The 19857-nt window shown below is 45.2% G+C and overlaps 2 protein-coding genes across 2 annotated transcripts; one reads left to right on the top strand and one right to left on the bottom strand.

Moving 5' to 3' along the window:
• Positions 1-1552: 1552 nt before the first annotated feature.
• Positions 1553-11677, top strand: MED31 (mediator complex subunit 31). Its single transcript, XM_075904900.1, has 4 exons — positions 1553-1757; positions 5806-5883; positions 8215-8311; positions 10274-11677. Exons 1-4 carry the CDS (start codon positions 1748-1750, stop codon positions 10464-10466), a joined length of 378 nt encoding a protein of 125 aa, XP_075761015.1. The 5' UTR covers positions 1553-1747; the 3' UTR covers positions 10467-11677.
• Positions 11678-15584: 3907 nt separating this feature from the next.
• TXNDC17 (thioredoxin domain containing 17) lies at positions 15585-19852 on the bottom strand. Its single transcript, XM_075904901.1, has 4 exons — positions 19711-19852; positions 18658-18739; positions 17971-18046; positions 15585-15877 (listed from the first exon to the last, which is right to left on the bottom strand). The coding sequence occupies exons 1-4, from the start codon at positions 19850-19852 to the stop codon at positions 15809-15811; spliced, it is 369 nt and encodes a 122-aa protein (XP_075761016.1). The 3' UTR covers positions 15585-15808.
• Between the last annotated feature and the right edge of the window lie 5 nt (positions 19853-19857).

Genomic DNA, 19857 nt, shown 5'->3' with positions numbered 1-19857 from the left:
AGCCGAGCACAGCAACAGCACATGGAATGGGAGAAGTCCCCAACCCCGCTCTCCATCTGGGCTGGAGTAAAAGGTCTGATGGCTAGGACACTGCCCATGGGGCGTAGTTTGCCCATCCCTTGGATGTAACTTATGACTTGCCAAAGCATCTGGGGCATTCCTGTGGACAGTGAACTCTACATCTTTTCCATGCTCGTGTGCTGTGAAACTTGTATTTGGAACATATGAAATACAAGCCACAAAGCAAGAGGAATATAAAGGGCAACTGCATCATTTCCTTTTTCTCTTCACTCCTGGTTATCTCTGGAGTGACTTTTTTAAAAGCTGAATCTCTGAAAAAAGAATTAATGTGCCATCCAAGCTGTGGATGTGCTCCAAAGGGCCTTTCAAGCCCCAAACTCTCCTGCTTTGACCCTGATGTATGGACTTTGAAGTCTTTGCATGAATGTTGCTGCTCCATCATTTAATACTCTTCTTGTTCTTTCTTTTTTCTTTATATAAACTTTTAGCTTTAGACACTACAGGATTGGCTGGCAGCATGGTATTTTAGGTATTTCAGACCCAACCAAATATTGACCAGACAATGTGGCTGGCCCTTTTGGGTTCAGATGTATATTTTGTATAGAGAGCAGAGTTATTTAAAAAACTTCTCACTGTACTCGACCTAAATGCTGATTGGGAGACAAAGAACGGGAATGCATGAAATGGGGCAATGTGATTTCTTTTTTGGCTTCTTGATAACCAGTCTGGGGAATCAGAAGCACAGCTGGTGACTGGTTGGGAAGTTTTCAGTGTTACTTATCAATCATGGGAGAATTTTCTCTGCCTTTTGCAGCTTGCCCTAGCTTTTTTTCAGCAAGGGTTACCTCAGGCACACTAGGTTACAATAATTAGAGAAGAAAAAATTGTTAGGGGCGTCTGATCTCATTGCGTTGCTTATTTTGGCTTTAGCCCAGCTGTGTAGACGGGCCCATTATCAGGAAGTGTATCAGAAGCTATCCTTCGTAGGCCAGATCTACACTAGACCTGAAAGGTCGGGTTACGGTACCCAACTCCATTTCTGTGAACTATGTAGCTGGTGTGAACATGCCGTAAGCCGAGCTTGGCGACATCTTCCTAGAGTGAGGCCGATGGGAGCATACGCTCCTGTTAGCTTCCCTTACTTCCCGCGAATCAAGGAGTAGGCACTCAATTTAGCAGGTCTTAAATAGACCAGCTCAGTTGAAGGCTGGAAGACTGATCTCCAGCACTGGCAAGGGAAGAGGTGGCCTTGATTTTGTCTCCTCTCTTTCCGTTATTTCCTTACACACCGCACTGAACAATTCCCCTTTGGTGCTGTCAGCTCCCATCTAGTCCTGGTCGCCCTGTGGTCCCTGTCCAGCTACTCCCAACACTTGCTGCACAGTGACGTCACAGGGAGTCCCTGGTGACGTCACACACGAGGCCGCATGCCTCGGGTGTGATGTGGTAAGCAGTACCGCTCCTCCCTCTGGTGTGACGTCACCCACTTGCGCACGGTAAGGGCAGGTCCTGGCAGCAAGGGACACACAAGGCGGGGCGAGCAGGTCACGGCCCCGCCCCCACCACCAGCTCTGGAGGGCGCGCCCTCTTCGTTACCCTAGTAACCGTCTCCACGCGCCGCCTGGCTTCCCAGAATGCACCAGGGCGGCTTTCCGCGAGGCTTCCGGCCGGCAGGGGGCAGTGCCGCCGCCATCTTGTGCTCGGCGCGCGAGTGGAGCCGCCAGCCATGGAAACAGGTGAGCGCCCAGAGCGGCTCCCTCCCTACTCAGGGGATTCTCCCTCCGCGCAGGGCTCCGGCTGGCCGCCTTGGGAAGGGCTCGGAGCGCGGCCCGGGGGGGGGGGGGGGTGAACGGAGCGGGCGCCGCTTCACCCCAGGCCTTGTCCCCACTTCTGCCCTCCCGAAGGCGCCGAGTCTCCCCCGCCCCTGGCTCCTTAGGGGGGCAGGGCCTGCGTTGTAACCCCCCCCGCACCGGCTCCGCCGCGTGGCCCCCGGTGTGTCGAAGGCTGCTGCCTGGAAGCAATGCGCTTCCTGTTGGCGCGATCGTGAGGAAACGGTCCCGCGAGCAGCGCAGGGGCCTCGGTTCCCTGGCGAGGGCTGCGTGTCGGGTGTTTCATCTCCGACTCAAGCCTCCCCCCGGGTTCAGTTCGCTGGGCTCGTCTAGGGCTCCGCGTCTCTGACACTGGACTAGCGCGGCCGAGCGGGGAAGGCGCTTGACTGCAGCCCGGGGGTCGGGAGGTGCTGCTTGGAAGGCCACCTCCAGTTCCCCAAGCTGCAAACTGGCGCTCGGATCCATTGGGTCGGGGCAGTCGGAGAGAGTTGGACGCCAAGCGGGTAGCCCCGCAGGTTGACAGGGCTCTACTTATATGGGTGGTCGCCAACCTTTTTAAAAGATCACCACAAGATCACTTTTTTCAATTTAAGTGAATTGTAAGCTCTACCTCAAACCCATATACCCGTGCCCTGCTTCCTTCATGCCCCCTCGGAGGCCCTGCCCATGCTCCACCCTTTCTTCGAGGCCTCGCCCTACTCACTTCATCTCCCTTCCTCCCCCATCCTCACTCCCTTTCACCAGACTGGGTTAAGGGCTTGGGCTGCAGGCTCTAGTGTTGGGCCAAGGGATTTGGCATGTGGGAGGGTATCCAGGCTTAGCCCAGGGTGGGGGTTTGGGGTTCAGGAGGGGTTTCAGGGTGCAAGTTCTGGGAAGGAGTTTGGGTACAGGGGGACTCTCTTCTGGTGTAGGAGGAGGCTCAGGGCTGGGACAAGGGTTCAGCAGGCTCTGGCTGAGCACCGTTTAACTGAGACAGCTTCTGGGTGATGGAGCCCAGGAGTTAAGGCAGGCTTACTTCTGCCCTGGCCCTGTACTACTTCTGAAAGCAGTCGGCATGTCCAGCAATGGCTCCATGGTGCCATGTGCTGCCCCTCATCTACAAGCACTGAGCCTACAGCTTCTACTGGCCACAGTTCCCTCTTATCGATCAATAGGACATGCAGGACAGGTCCGCAGGCAAGGACAGCATGTGGAGACCTCCCTGCTCTTCCTGTCTCAGGGGCTGCAGGGACATACCAGCCACTTCCAGGAGCAGCAATTATCACAGGGATAAAAACTCCAGCCACAGTAGGTTAGGCATTTTAGAACTCAATACTGAAAGAATTAAATTAAGCGTAAAAAATGAAAGTTATGAAATGGACAGACCAGTCAAAAACCAAAATTAACACAGTTTGCAAGCAGTAGAACAGTGGTCACCAACCAGTAGATCAGGATCTACCGTTAGAGAGCAAAGGTTCCAAGATCTCTCTCCCACACCCTGCACAGCAAGCAGGAGGCTTCCAGGGGGGCAGCTCTAAAGGAGAGGACAGGAGCAGCGTGACAGTGGGTGGAGGGGCAATTGAAGTGCCAGCACTTGATAGCTTCCTGGCCAAACCATTAAGGATCACCTGTCAGAGGCTCCAAGATCTATTGATGGATCCTGATCTACTGGTTGGTGCCACTGACTTATGTGGACTACATCACTTGCATGCATACTGTTGGGTATGAAACTGATCAATGTGCATTAACCACCCTCTCAGCACCATGAGCTATTGGCTCTGGAGAGCTTTGACTCTATTTTACCCTAATTCCCCATTTTACAGGCTAGCCAGTCATCACTCAGAATCATCAAAAAGCTGATACAGGATAGGGAAATTAAAAATTGTTTATTTGTGTAAATGTGTAACTGCTGAAAATTTTAGTAGTTGCATGTTTACATGCAGGGAGGCAGGCAGGAGGGTGGCGCTCATGGGGACCTGGCTTAAAAGAGAGGCTGCAGAGTGAGGAGGCAGGTGGCTCTGCAGTAGCTAGTGCTTGTTGGGGAGTAGGCTTTTAAGCCAGCTACCTCCCCCGCACCCCCCCGAGCACTGGCTCCCACCTGTCCCCCCACACTGCTGCCTCTATGACAGGACAGGCAGTTCTGCAGGAGCTGGTATGCACAGGAAACTGGCTTGAAAGTCAGCTTCCTGCATCTACCAGCTCCCATCTACCTCCCCACATCCCCTTGCTGCTGCTTCTCTTATTGGTTAATTGTGTACACGGATACATGCTAACATCCCTAATGTGAGATAGATAGTAAAAAAAAAATTATAGTTACATAACTAATGAGTCAGCATGTCTATAAATTAGGGATGTTAAAATTAGATTAATCAACTAATCAAATAGCCAATAGAATTTCCATCGACTATTTGATAAGGGCACTTCTGCTTTGAAATGTAGCAAGAGCCTGCCTTGCTGTTGCTACATTTCAAAGGCAGAAGTGCCACACAAGAGCTCTTGTACATTTCAAAGACAAACACTGCATGGAGCCCGCTGGCCCCATCGCGGGGATTCCCAGGGCAAGTGGGGAGCCCCCCCACTGCCTCCAGACTCCATGTGGTGCTTTTGCTTTCAAATGTACCAGAGCCCCAGTGGGGACTCTTTGTACATTTCAAAGGAGGAACTCTGCAGCTGTTCCCCTGGCCCCTCCCACGGAGCCTCAATCTCTCTCTCCCCCTCCCCCCTTACTTCCTCTTTCTGATGGAGGCAACAAGGGGTGGGGGGAGGAAGTGACTACTCGATTAGTTGCTTATATCCCTACTAGACACAAGTTTCAGAGGGGGAGCTGTGTTAGTCTCTTTCAGCAAAAGCAAGGAGTCCTGTGGATCATGAAAGACTAACATTTATCTGGGCATAAGTTTTCCTGGGACGGAGCCTCAGATACATATTGTGAAGTGGGCTCTAGCCCTCAAAATCTTATGCGCAAATAAATGTGTTAGCCTTTATGATGGCACAGGACTCGTTATTCATGTCTGGAAAATAGATCTTTTTTTGTGTGTGCATAAATTTTGTTGATAAAGATAACTAACATAGGTGGACTTCTCTAAGATTTTTTATTTAATCCCATCTGACTTCTTAAAAATCAACAAATATACAAAATACATGCACCCAATATTGCACTAATAAGATGTGGGGAAGAACTGATCTGAAATACAATGATACTGAAAGACTGTGGGGTCAGGGTAGATAACCAGTCATGGCTAAGAGGGCAAATATTGTCCTTGTATATGCAGTGCAATATTGAAACAGGAGTACAAAGGTTATATTACTTCTGTATTCAGCATTAGTGATACCACTGCTGTGTCCAGTTTGGTGTTGGTGCCTCATTGGAAACAGGTCAGAAAAGAGCTGTAAAAATAATTCAGGACCTGAAAGATGCACTTTTGAACTTCCCTAGTCTCTCACAATAATCTAATTTATACAAGAGACAATTAAGTGACTTGATCAGTCTTCAGTTACCTACACGGGAAAGAGATTTCTGATAGTAATGGCATTTTGATGTAGCAAAAAAAGAGATGACATCCTGTGGTTGAAGCTAGGCAAATCCAGACTTGAAATAAGATACACATTTTTAACAGTAAAGATAACTGATTGTTGGTATAACTGACATGGGCATATGGTAGATTACCCATCACCTGTGTATCTTTCTATAAGGTAGCCTAGTAAAAATATGGGTTTGATGCTATATTTACTGATGTGCCAAACACTGATTCATTTGACACAATACTTCAGGTTTGGTAAGAACTATCTTGCCAAATGAATATATTTGATTGGGGTGGGGGAAGATTGCTTAGATGAAGTGCTTCTGTCTATATGGCTCGTATTGAGAAGCAAACCTTTCAAATAGTTCAGACCCTTATTAATGTTTTTCTAGCTTTCATCTGTATAGAATAAATGAGGTTTATTTATACTGACCTACCTTTTCCCCCGACATCAGATGATACTGGAAATCGACTTCGGTTCCAACTGGAGTTGGAATTTGTTCAGTGTCTGGCAAACCCCAATTACCTCAATTGTAAGTACGTAAAGTGAAATGTCTAGGATCTGAGGAATAAATATTAGCTACTGTTTCAGGATTAGGGATGTGAACAATTGACTGGTAAGCATCACCCAGGTTTCAGTTAACCTATGGGAGCTGTAGCAGTGTCCTACCTGCTGTGGCTGGGGACTGCTCCTGTCCCAACGGGCCCACTGTGGACAGGGGTGCTCCAGATGTGCTGGTGCATCCGATGTCCACAGTGGGTCCGGGTTGAAGCGCCCCCTTTTTAATCAGTTAAACATCACATTTAATCGGTTAGTCAAACAGGATTTTACATCCGTATTTGGAATTACTAAGGCCATGCCTACACTTTGAGATAAGGTTGAATTTATTGAAGTGTTGTTTTTTTTAAGCACCTGATTTTGTTAGGTTGAAGGTGTGTTCCCACTGTGCACAAGAATTCAGTGCAGTTAGAAGTAGCGCCTCACCCAGTAGAGTGGCTGCCTTTTGACTTTGAGAGTGATGCACTGTGGATAGCCAACCCACAGTGCTTGTGCTGCTTTGCAGTCTGGGTTGTGATTTCAGGGTACGCTGGGACCAAACCATACAGCAGGTGGTTGTGGGTACATGTCATCAGAGACCCATAATACACTGGTTTCCTCCCTTCTTCCCCTACAACGGTAAATAGTCCATTTGCACCCTTTTTCCCTTTTCTGGTTATCTGCACAGATGTCATAGTAGACCCTGCCCCTCCCTTCTCCCCCCATGTTCTAGGGCCCTTTGGAGAGGAGTGAGCGTTGGTCCACAAGGGCAACAGGGGGTGCCTGTCCAGGAAGGAGTCCTGGAATGCTGCCATGCAGTCCATCACATCCGCCATGGACCACATGGCATTCTCTGCACAGTCTCCTTTTCTGACACTCCATGTGTATCTCCCCAGCAGCATATTCCTCCATTTTCTTACGCGTTCCCCATCCAAGTTGGCGGATTGCATTTGCTCCTTGCTTCCCTAGTCCATATTCGCCTGCAGATTTGTATCAGGCAGACAACTGATACAAGGGTAGTGCACAGTAGGCTGACTGGTATTCCCGCTGTAATGAAAAATGTACAGCAAACTTTACTGGACATACATTGTAGTGTAGGGATGTTAAATTTGGATTAATTAACTAATTGAATAATTGATGCAGTTTGCATCGACTGTTCAATTACTCGATAAGGGCACCTTCACCTCTGAATTCTAACAATAGCAGCAGTCTGAGTCCCCCGCTGACCCCATGCTCCATGTGGCCCTGCTGCTTTGAAACGCTGTGTGCAGCTGGGCCCTGGGCTGCATGAGGCATTTCAAAGTGGCAGTGCTGCATGGAGCCCAGGGTCTGGCCCCAGGCTCCATGTGGTGCTGTGGCTTTGAAGCACCCTCCCCCCCCCTCGCTTCCTCTTTCTGATAGGCAGCAAGGGAGGCGGAGCAACTAATTGACTAGTGTGTTAACTATCCGATAAGTATTGGCTTATCAGATAGTCGACTAGTCGTTCACATCCTTATTGTAGAGCGTAAAGCCTAATCTGTTATAACAAAATTAAGGTCTGTCTAAAGACAACAGGGATGTGTTATGTACAAGGCCACAGTTGTGCTTTTAGGCGGTCACTTTTCAGCAAGTACACCATAAGAGTACCTAGGGGAGAAGCGGGACTAATTTTGGTGGCAAGCATAATAAGAGAGAGGCCAGAGCACAACCCCGTGGAATGGGGGAATGGTCCAGGAGTGGCTTCTGTTTGCCGAGAGACTGCACTTTTCGGTTCTCATGGGAGCATGCAGGTGGGAGGAGGGAAGTCTGGGTGTGGCAGCAGGCTGGGCTCAAGCCATGCTTCAATTGGGGATGAGCAAATGGAGGTTTACAGCTGAAGCATCAGCTAGCTGCTGCTTCTGCTTCAGCCAGGTTGTTATGTGAGATATCAGTCTTTTCCAAATCACACAGTGATAGGGAGCAGATGCTAACTGAATGTGCCCCTCAACCTTCTTGCCAAGTTATATGATGTTAGACACAATGTTCTGTTTTTAAAAGTCTGTTCTCTAATCTGTTGCTGTGTGATAGACCCACACAAAAGGTGACTAAGTTGCTATAAACAGAATGCTATCATATGCAAAATAAACCTATTGAAAAAAGGAGTATTTTTCATCTTTCAGTTATAGGAATCTTGGGAATTATTTGTAACAGTAGTTGGTTTAAAATTTTTTTAAAAATAAGTGCTCTTTAATAATATACACTGAGGCACAAAGAAAGAAGCTCTCATATGTATATGCATTTCTAAAGTTTTAAATATCATTTGTTTTCTTGCATATTCACCTGATATGCTCTTGTTTGTTGGTTTCAGTTCTTGCACAGAGAGGGTATTTCAAAGACAAATCTTTTGTAAACTATCTTAAATATTTACTTTACTGGAAAGAACCTGAATATGCGAAATACCTAAAGTAAGTGTTAAATTACTTTGAGTTCTTTATTGTTATAATAGGTACCTTTATGATGTGTGTTATATAATAGTACATCAGTATTTACTTTGTTTCCAGTCCACTAATTTGGATTATAAAGTGTGAAACATCCACAGTCCAGGCCTCATGAGAAGACCTTGTATTTAATACAATAGATACGTGGGTGTCACTTACCTTTCCTTAATTATGCAAGTAAATTTTGGTTTGGTAGCTTGCCACAGAAGCTTCCTTGTTTGCTGAGAGTTACTATTTAGAGCCTTGCCCAGATAGAAATGTCTACCTGTGGATAGCCGCAGATAGAAATCAGTATCCGCTGAGCCGCAGGGCTGTACTTCCAGGAGATGCTGCAGTCAGAGGAGGAGCATGGTGCCACTGCTACCAGAAGCCATCAGCCCTTGCCTGCAGCTGCTTTCAGACATACTGCCTTCTCCCCTCCAGCTCTCCTCCTTTCTGGGATTGTATAGCACCCTGGCTATGGTACAGACACAGCTGGGAGGAGCTGCCAATACAGGGCACTGACCCCGATAGCCGTCTCTTCTCCTTTGGTTGCAGCGTCTCCTGGGAGTACAGCCCTGTGGCTCAGCAGATACCACCAATTTCTATCCAGAGATATTTGCATTCACAGATAGACGTTTCTATATGCGTAGGGCTCTATTAATATTCTTGAACGCACTGATACTATAAAGCCTGAGCCCGGCACAGAACAATCACTTGCAGAGTCATTTTGCAAGGCAAAAGAAATGACAAAGTACAGCATGGTTATGCACACGTCTTAATGTGGAAGACTTGTTTCACATTTTGTGTAAGTTTTCTTGTTCTACATTTACACATGAAGTTCTGAAGTAAGGATGTGAAGTATCATGTAATTGACTAATCGAATAGTCCAGTGTTTCTCAACCTTTTTTTAATAAAGTACTCCTTTTTAAAAAAAATTATAAGTACCCCCAGTACCTACAGTTTTCAGGGCACAACATTTTTTTCTACCATTGTAACACATTTGTTTAAACAACTTAATCGTAGCCGGGCAGGCAATAAAATTTTTGGGTGTAAAAAGTACAAAAATAATAAAGCGCTGTAAAACTTAAAACAAAAATTCAGTTTTCTCCAAATTTCAGTTGTGTTGATGTACCCCCCCAGAGTCCTCTCAAGTACCCCTGGTTGAGAAACACTGGAATAGTCAATGCATTTTTGCATCGACTATTCGATTAGTTGATAAGGCAGCACTGTCCCTTTGAAAGTGGTAGCGCCGCATGAAGCCCAGGGTCAGCTGCTGCTTTGAAATGCCACAAGGAGCCTGATGCTGGGCTCCCTGCAGCATTCAAAGTGTACGGCGCTGCCGCTTTGAAGTACTCCCCTCTTCTCCCCCACTCTTGCTGCCTCTATTGGGCTGCAAGGGGGGAGTGACTATCCAACTAGTTCTTAACATCCCTATTCTGAAGCCTATAACTATTACAGCTGATAGACAGAAGCTTTAATGGAAATCTATGACTAACTTTGGTGCTGCGGGACCCATTCGTTGTTTAATTTTTTTTCAGTTAGACGAACATAGCTAACCCTCTGAGACTTTTAACTTTAGAAAAGTGACTCCGAGAAGGGTGAGGGGAAAATTGTTGATTTGGTTCTTTGTTTCTCAAACTGAAATTATCAGCAACATGATTGAAATCTGAGCATATTCTATATAGAACATTTAAATAAATGGATAACTTAAAAGGCCTCAATTAGATTGTGGGGCCATTTTCCATGTTATCTTAAAGAATACATTACCATAACTAATTATTTGGATTATAATAAGGATCAGTTCTTCACGAAACAGGAATATCTTGCATATAAAGAAGGTAAAATAAAACTTAGAATATGGGATTTTTAGTACAGAAAGTGGTAGTATATTAAATTGGATAAAACCCTATATCAGTTTGTATTTAAATGTACTCATTTTTAATCCAGGTATCCTCAGTGTTTGCATATGTTAGAGCTGCTCCAATATGAACACTTCCGTAAAGAACTGGTAAATGCTCAGTGTGCTAAATTTATTGATGAACAACAGATCCTTCACTGGCAGCATTATTCACGGAAAAGAATGCGTCTCCAGCAAGCACTGGCCGAGCAGCAGCAACAGAATAGTACTTCTGTAAAATGAATGTTTTGACACAGTGCCAATGTTTACTTCATGTTAATACATGTAATTGCAAGTGAAAAATTGACTGACTTATAGCTTTGGCCTCAGTGATGTACATACCTTTATGTTCTACTGTAGATAGAGAACATTTTTGGTTTGAGTTACTGTTTTCCTATCTACAAGCAGTGTCTACTTTAATGACATGTAGCTGGTGCCTACTTTGTTGAACCTTCAGTAGTGATTTTGTCTTTCAAAAGAAAGAATATTCTTCACGTTGCTGACTGTAGGCCTTCATTCTTGTATTTATTTTGAAAACTAAATGCTGTTATCTAAGGTTACCTTGGTATCTAACCATGGGGTTATCTCACTGAAATAACTTATAGTTGAAAAGTCTGTACAAAGGCATATGCTCTGAACTGCACTATTTGGAGGATAGTGGCATGGTTTAAGATGGCTCTAAAAGTGCATCTAGGATTTCCCATGTGATGTGAAGAGCTATTTGTTTTAAGAGCAAGATGTGCACAATTCAAATGAGAGGTTACAGAAAACCTTAATGAGATGGCACTTCTATTTGAGTCTGTTAATTCTTTGTTTACTGCTCTTGCTATCTATTTAATGCAGATTTGCTGGTACTAAAATTTGAAAGGTTATAAACCAAAGAGGTGTGAATAACAGGGTTTCCTGGTGATGAAGAAGAGATAGGAAATAACCAGTGCAGACACAGAAAGGGGAGAGAACACTGTGATAATAGGGCCCATTCAATTGAAGTAAATGTTTCTTTATCTTGTCTCTTTACTGTCAGCAAGCTTGGCCTAGGTTTGGGAAGGCTCTTGCTACTAAGAAACTAACAGGGGTGGTATTATTGGGATAAGTATATTGCTGGCAATTGTAAATGTTTTTAAGACTTGTATTGAAAGGTCATAGGTGAAGTATTTATCTTTAATATGGCTATTTCCTTTACAACAAGGTGACAACCACTACAGATGCCAATTAAAGCCTTAATTAAAAAGCAGCAGGGATACCAAACAACTGTGTAATAACCAAACTGTACAAGAAAGGCAAGGATTACACTTTTTCTTCCTGTTCATTGAAGTGAATGTCAGTTATAAAGAATAAAATTCCTACTCTAGAAGTAGGGAAGAAAATGGTTTTAATCTTCATGGCCTGTGATGCTACTTTTCAGAAAGACTAACTGCTGTGCAGACTACCTTTAATAAAAAGTAACAAAGTTTTGTCCTGCCTAAAGTGTTAATGGATTCATATCTTGTAGAAGAAACAAAGCTGTCTTTGGGAAAGGTCAAACTTAGACTTTTACTGTGGAAAGTAGCCAGCCTAATACTTACTTTTAGAAAGACAAAAGAACTGTATGAAAAGTGTTTATAAGAACAGCAAATATTACCAGCCAGCTTTTGAGTTAGGGATATAGGCTGAAAGACAGTTGGGCTGTTTCTATAGCCTGTGCACTAGATCATAAGTTCCTACTAATAAGGGCTTCTAGACTAATGGGTAAGTTAGCTTATGAAAAATTAAGATACATCTGAATTTCATCTTCCCATCCACTGTTTAACTGCTTCATTTAGTTCTCCCTTTATTCCACATGAAAGACTTTTCTTCCTGGCTACGTCTACACTGGCCCCTTTTCCGGAAGGGGCATGTTAATTTCAGCGATCGCAATAGGGAAATCCACGGGGGATTTAAATATCCCCCGCGGCATTTAAATAAAAATGTCCACCGCTTTTAGAAAAGCCGGAAAAGAGCGTCTACACTGGCCCCGATCCTCCGGAAAAAGCGCCCTTTTCTGGAGGATCTTATTCCTTCAAAGTAGGAATCCTCCAGAAAAGGGAGGATCTTATTCCTTCAAAGTAGGAATAAGATCCTCCAGAAAAGGGCGCTTTTTCCGGAGGATCGGGGCCAGTGTAGACGCTCTTTTCCGGCTTTTCTAAAAGCGGTGGACATTTTTATTTAAATGCCGCGGGGGATATTTAAATCCCCCGCGGATTTCCCTATTACGATAGCTGAAATTAACATGCCCCTTCCGGAAAAGGGGCCAGTGTAGACGTAGCCCCTCAGTTTCAGAAAATTAGTAAGATTTAGCAACTGCCCCCTAAACTGTTAAAGTCACTGTTTAAAGTCTGTATACGGTCTGGTATCAAGCTTTGTCTGTGCACACCCTTTAAAAGCTTGTCTTGCTCACTCTTTACAAAACATGAGGCTACAGTTGTAAACAGTAGTGAAGTGACTGCATTACCACAGTGAGACAGGAACAATAGAGAGATCATGGAAACTGTAACTGACTTACAGATGGTAGAGTTAAGTCAGTTGTTTATAGCAGAAGTTTACAATCAAAATTTAATTTTTTAGTATTGAATCTGTCTAAATGAAACTGCTCTGGCTAAATGTTAAGTAAAATCTATTAAAGACAAACCATCCTGATGTGCAGTAAGAAAAGTGAATATGGGTAGGCAACCTGCTTGGTGTAGTCAGTCACATGTGGTTGTCCCAATAGGTTCCTGACAGATTATCTACTCTGTCAGTGACAAACTTTCAGCTGTGTGCATAAATGTGCTCCCCAGTCTAGTGCATTAGCCAACCTGACAGACTCCCAAGAGTGCCCCCAGAGACCACAAATCAGATAGGGTCAAAAGTATCCGACTAGGTTTACTGTCAAGTGACATTCATTAACAGTCAGCAAACAGACTTGCTGGTGCACAACTAACACCCAACTGTGCTGGATTTTAGCATTCCCCACCACTGTCAGTTGATGACCACCCTTTGAGGTGCACTTTTATTCACAGGTACAAACAAGTTACACATCGCTCCTGACTTATCAGGTTGTCATCCTCTGCTAGCTAATTACCACCCCTTGCCTCTCAGAAGGGGGAGTTTGTTACTCTGTGTCATGCTGTCAATTAAGACCCAGGCCTGCACCTAGGTCAGTATGTATCGTAGAATCATGTCATAGAATACTAGGACTGGAAGGGACCTCGAGAGGTCATGGAGTCCAGTCCCCTGCCCCCATTGCAGGACCAAATACTGTCTAAACCATCCCTACTAGACATTTATCTAACCTAGTCTTAAATATCTCCAGAGATGGGGATTCCACAACCTCCTTGGGCAATTTATTCCAGTGTCTGACTACCCTGACAGGAACTTTTCCCTAATGTCCAACCTAAACCTCCCTTGCTGCAGTTTAAGCCCATTGCTTCTTGTTCTAGCCTCAGAGGCCAAGATGAACAAGTTTTCTCCCTCCTCCTTATGACACCCTTTTAGATACCTGAAAATGGCTATCATGTCCCCCCTTAGTCTTCTCTTTTCTAAACTAAACAAACCCAATTCTTTCAGCCTTCCTTCATAGGTCATGTTCTCTAGACCTTTAATCATTCTTGTTGCTCTTCTCTGGACCCTGTCCAATTTCTCCACATCTTTCTTGAAATGCGGTGCCCAGAACTGGACACAATACTCCAACTGAGGGCTAACCAGTGCAGAGTAGAGCGGAAGAATGACTTTTTGTGTCTTGCTCACAACACCTGTTAATGCATCCCACAATCGTTTGCTTTTTTTGCAACAGCATCACACTGTTGACTCATTCAGCTTGTGGTCCACTATAACCCCTAAATCCCTTTCTGCCGTACTCCTTCCTTGGCAGTCTCTTCCCACTCTGTATGTGTGAAACTGATTGTTCCTTCCTAAGTGGAGCATTTTGCATTTGTCTTTATTAAACTTCATCCTGTTTACTTCATACCATTTCTCCAATTTGTCCAGATCATTTTGAATTATGACCCTATCCTCTAGAGCAGTAGCAACCCCTCCCAGCTTGGTGGTATCTGCAAACTTAATAAGCATACTTTCTATGCCAATATCTAAATCGTTGATGAAGATATTGAATAGAGCCTCTCCCAAAACAGACCCCTGCAGAACCCCACTTGTTATACCTTTCCAGCAGGATTGTGAACCATTAATAACTACTCTAAGTACAGTTATCCAGCCAGTTATGCACCCACCTTATAGTAGCCCCATCTAAGTTGTATTTTCCTAGTTTGATAATATCATGGGAGACCGTATCAAACATCTTACTAAAGTCTAGGTATACCACATCTACCACTTCTCCCTTATCCACAAGACTCGTTATCCTATCAAAGACAGCTATCAGATTGGTTTTACATGATTTATTCTTTACAAATCCATGCTGGCTGTTCCCTATCACCTTGCCACCTTCCAAGTGTTTACAGATGATTTCCTTAATTACTTGCTCCATTATCTTTCCCTGGCACAGAAGTTAAACTAACTGGTCTGTAGTTTCCTGGGTTGTTCTTATTTCCCTTTTTATAAATCCAGTACCCAATTTACCCTTTTCCAGTATTCTGAAATCTCTTGTCTCCCATGATTTTCAAAAGATGTCCCTTTGAAAAACTGCAAACTGTCCTCAGTTTTTCCCCTGTCTTGATTCCCATGGGAACTTACCCATCAGCTCTGAGCTTACCAAAATCCACCTTCCCAAAATCCATTGTCTCTATTTTGCTGTTCTCCCTTCTACCCTTCCTTAGGATTGCTGTTGTATGTTATTCATGGGGAGGCAGTTGATACCAAGATGGACAGTCAGTGCTGATTCTTCCATTTTTAGTTAAAATCTCCATGTGGGGAAGGTGTTAGAGGCAGATTAAGGGAAGCTGGCATAGGAGCATCCTTGCTAGAGCAAAATGACTTTCCAAAGCCAAGGTTTCAGTATTTCCCACGCATAGCCTGCTGTACCTTATGACAACATTCCTTTAAATAGAAAATGCATCAATAAGCAGAGAATTAAAAGACATTGGAATGTACAATGCAGTAAGTATAGTTATTGCATATTAAATTTTAATCACCATTGGGTTAAAAATTTATGGTCCGTCTGCCCTTACTCCTATTGTCCGTGGCTGTAGCTCAACTCTCATGAGCTTTACTTATACAGGTGAGTCAAGTGTTTAGGTTAAGGGTTAACCTAAGTAAGTATTTTCTTGCAATAAATGAGTTACATAGCTTTGTCCATCTACTTGTTGAGTGTGCAATGACATTGTGCAGACTTGGCCTGTTTCTTAAACATTTCACTTCCTTGATCAATATAGAGAGTGTCCAGCCTATTAAAAAAAAGATTGCTATACCCAGTTTGTTGCACTTGAGTTTAATTCAGCATAAGAATCAGTTACTTTGCTTAATGTTACAAGATTCTCCTCCCATGCTCTGTACAAGCAGTACCAGTGGCATTAATTTTGGCCGCCTATCTCCATTCAGACTTTGCTTTCATTTAAAGGAGACAGTCAGTGTAATCATCAGCTTGAAGACGAGTACCTACTTACTAGATAAATGATTGACTAAAGAAGAGAACGAACTTAATCTTCAGTAAACAACATATGCACCAGCTCTCTGTTCAGACATTCTTCTTCTACCAACTTCTGAAGCTAAAAAAAACAAAGATAGTTGCAAGAAAGTTAGTTCAAAGTGTCAGGTCTTTTTATGGAGTTCCTCGCTCAGCATAATGGTACTGAACTCTAACTAGAGCAGTCATGTCCAATCTTCTTACACTTAAGATCACTAAGTGTCATGGCAAGCCAGGATCTACCCCATCCCTTCCCTGAGACCTCACCCTCTCCAAACCTGTCAACTACCCATTAATAGAAACTCACTGTTAATTACATAATTACACCAGACCCATTTTGCTAGGGCTGCAGCTGGGGAGAACAGTTTAAATTATTAAACAGATTAAGCATTTTAACTTTCATGTTAGTTTATCAAACTTCATTTTAAATAAAGTAAAACATTGTGTCCAACACAAAAGATTTCAGTGTTTTCTTGATTTATGGCAGGGGAGGGGAACCTTTTTTGGGTCAGTGGCCCCTGACCCACAGGAAAAAAAAAATCAGTTGGGGACCACCAAGTGAGAAACAAAAAACTCCTCCCAAAACCACCAACTCTCACTGATGTGGCCCCAAACGGAGACCCCTCACTCTTTGGGACTTCAGTTCCCATAGGAGAGGGAGGACTGAGGTTCAGGGCTTCCCCTAGGCCAGATTTACTTTCCTGGGGTTCCAGAGTTGTTTGATTTTGTGGACCCCCTTAAGCTTTGGGTCAGGAATAAAAATGAGGAGCTCAATAGACAGGACTGCCAGTGAGTGGGATAGGGATGCAGGATCAGGTGAGGGCAGGATCTGGAAGAGCATTTAGTGGCAGGAGAGGGTGTGGGGTGGGAGTACGAGAGGGAGTCCGGGAACAGAAGGGAATTGGGGGAGTAATGCAGAAAGGCTGGTTGTGGAGGGAGGCAAAGAAGTGGGGAATAAAGGAAAATGCAGCTTCTGCAAATTGTAACTCCCCTCACATCTTCCCTCTGCTCCAGCCTCACTCCCCTCAGCCCCAGCCTGATCCCCTCATTGCCCCATGCTCCTCAGTGCAACCCCTGCCCCCTCCCATCCTCCTTCACCCCCTCATCCGTATGCCCCCAGCGTGCACACCAGCAGGGCAGCAGTGCTGGGACTTGCAGCCTCCTGGGAGTAGCTAAGGGGCAAGGATAGCGGGGGGGGGGGGGGGGAAGAGGAGGAAGGGGGGGGGGAGAGGAAGGAGTGTCTCTTCCCTGCCTGGTCCCTTTGCCTGCAGGCAGCCAGAGCCCAGGTACAATGGGGTGCTGGGGAAGAGGTTCTCCAACCATGCACAGTCCACGGAGAACAGCATAATGTAGCCTGGTCCCCAGCATACCACTTGAGCAGGCCCAGCCCACCCCCTCTTGGAGCAGGAGACAAGAGTTGGCAATGCATGTGTCCGCACACCTCTTCTCACCCCTGCCCCAAACTGGAAAGTTAACAGAGGGGGGCAGCTGCCAAGATTGTGTCATACACTAAGAAGGGTGGCTAGCTGGCCATGGCGATCGACTCCTAGGGGCGCTGCGAATGACCGACTGGTGACCACTGAGCTAGAGACTAATAAGCTGGTTTTCTTTCTTTATGCAAAACTTGATATTTTGTAGGGTTTTTCCCCTAGACTTGGGGTTATACGGAAGTGAATTAGGTGTTTGAAACAGCTGCAGAAATTTGTCCAGTTCAGATTTATTCTACCCTCACCTTGCTCACCTTTTCCCAAATAATAAAACAAACTACGAAGGTTAAGAATACTAAATACTGTGCTTTTGTAATCTCATTCTATTTTCAACACAACCTCCAATAGTTTGTGCCTTTGAAGGTTCCAGAATGGAACTTCAATGCTATTGCAGTTCAGGAATACATTTTCCTGAATACTTCAACGGTGTTCAGAGCTCTTTTAAAAAAGCTAACCCCAAGTTCAGAGAACGAATATCAAGTTTTGCATAAAGTGGGTTCACTCAAGATAGTTCCAAACAATGAACTAATGTGAAAAGGGTTAAGTACTTTAATAGATTGTTTTACACTAGCCACGAATGAATGAAGTTAGCAGAACAGTGGAGTGCAGGGCCCCTTGTTCACTCCGCCAGACTCAAATTTGTTTCTCTGACTTTAGTGTACACAAGTTCAAATAATTAAATACTTACTGTCCCATATTTAAGTAGTGTTGGCACTGCAGTTAGTTTCAGATTCTTTCTGAATTCATTGTTGGGGTCTTTCCAGCTGTTGCAAAAGAATTGGTTAGTTAACTTTATGCAAAAATATCTACCTTCTGTTTGGAGGGCAACATAACAGTTACTGTTTCTTGCATAATCATTAGTAAAACTCAAGGGAAATAGGAAAGTCTGATTCCATATTTAATGCAAACAAACAGTGACCACCAAAGTAAATCAAAATCATGGTTGCAAAGAATTTGGATCAAATTATCATTAAGTGCTGCAACCTTAGCAGTTAATTATTCTGCAGCTTTCAGATAGTGAATTCTCCACGCTCTGATTACCACTTGAAGTCCAACCTTTAGATCTAAGACAGTAGTTAGAAAGCACAAAATGGCTGCATTTAGATTAAGTGGATTAAATGTTCAGTTCAACTGTTATATTACTGTGATGAGGGATGATCTTACACATAAAGGTAACAAGTTTTTACAAGTCTTCTAGATGAGGATAAGTATAATTAGAATTGAAACATTTGAAACAGTTTCCCACTGAGCCAGCTCAATGAGAACCGTTGGAACATATGTCAGATTTGTTTTGAGACAGTATACGTAACTAAAGAATTATTTTAGCATGAATATCACAAGAAGCCATTAAAATACATAATTTTTCAGCACTTACTAGGCTCGATCTCCAACTTGGCAGTAGATGAATACAGCTCCATCAGGCAGGCTATTTAGTTCACTCCGCACAACTGGTTCAGCTAAAGAGTACCAAGGTTAGATTACAATTGTTAAGTATTAATACTGTAGTGTCTTATCTCTCGCCTCTAATGCTTACGCTTTCAGACTGTCTTGCTCATTTTGCTTCATGCATTAGTCACCATGCTTTCCTCTAGAGATATCAATGTGTAGTCAACTATACCACTAACTAATAAGCCTAGGCTTATCAGTCAATCTTGTTGACTACAGCACAGTGGGAGCACAGAGACAGTAGGGGAGGGGCACACAGGCAGGAGCCAGTACTGGGGGGAGCTGGCTTAAAAGCCGGTTCCCCCCAGCACTGGCTCTGCGCTGCTGCCTCTATCAGAGGGAGCAGCAGGGGGTGGCTGCCATGAAGCAGCCTCTATCCACAGGGAGGGATCTGAGCTCCCCACAGACAGAGGCTGCTCCGCATCTCAAGGACAGGGGCTGCAGCCACTAGGGATGTGAACAACTAGTTGACTGTCTGATAAGCAAATGCTTATCATATCATCCCTTGCCTGTATCAGAAAAGGGCAGCAAGCGGGGGAAGAGAAGGTGCTTCTAAGCAGCAATACCTTGTGGAGCTGGGGGTAAGCAGAGGAATGACCTCCAGCCCCACGCAGCGCTAACACTTTGAAACGCCACCCGCAGCCTGACACCAGGTTCCCCAGGTTCCCCGCAGCGTTTCAAAGCAGCAGCAGCTGGGGGACTTCCCTGATGACCCCGGGGCTCCCTGCAGCGCTGCCCCTTTGAAATGCGGCGGAGAGCACGGCGGAGCGCTCGAGTCCCCTGCTCCCTGCAGCGCTTTGGCGCGTCGCAACAGCCCTGGGGCGGCCAGGCTCGCTACAGCCGCCGCCTTCCCCCCCCCGTGGGGATAGCAGAGACGTGGAAGACTCGACCGAGGGGGCTGGGCTAGGGGAGCGGGAGTCTCGGGGGCGACGCGGAAGAGGAGCCCGAGGGCCATGGCGGGACGGGGCCCCTCCCGGCTCACCGGTCACGCAGTCCGGGCACCAGCTCGTGCCCCGCGCGTCCTTGTCGCCGCAGAACAAGGCGAAGACGGGCCGGCCGCGGTGCTGCTGGGCCGCCTGCACGAACTCGCCGTAGCCCCGCACCGCCTGCTCCTGCCAGCCCATGATCC

Source organism: Pelodiscus sinensis, chromosome 21 (genome assembly GCF_049634645.1).
Source record: "Pelodiscus sinensis isolate JC-2024 chromosome 21, ASM4963464v1, whole genome shotgun sequence".
NCBI classification, from domain to species: Eukaryota; Metazoa; Chordata; order Testudines; family Trionychidae; genus Pelodiscus; species Pelodiscus sinensis.
The sequence above is the reverse complement of the archived record's forward strand: the minus strand, read 5'-3'. Positions and strand labels throughout refer to the sequence as shown.

Coding starts and splice junctions, on each gene's coding strand:
- TXNDC17 (XM_075904901.1), bottom strand. CDS start 19,852: ATGGGCTGGCAGGAGCAGGCGGTGCGGGGCTACGGCGAGTTCGTGCAG. Junction 18,047..18,657: donor CAAGTTGGAGATCGAGCCTA/GTAAGTGCTGAA, acceptor CTTTTGCAACAG/CTGGAAAGACCCCAACAATG. Junction 15,878..17,970: donor CACTACTTAAATATGGGACA/GTAAGTATTTAA, acceptor TGTTTTTTTTAG/CTTCAGAAGTTGGTAGAAGA.
- MED31 (XM_075904900.1), top strand. Junction 5,884..8,214: donor AAACCCCAATTACCTCAATT/GTAAGTACGTAA, acceptor TGTTGGTTTCAG/TTCTTGCACAGAGAGGGTAT. Junction 8,312..10,273: donor GAATATGCGAAATACCTAAA/GTAAGTGTTAAA, acceptor TTTTTAATCCAG/GTATCCTCAGTGTTTGCATA.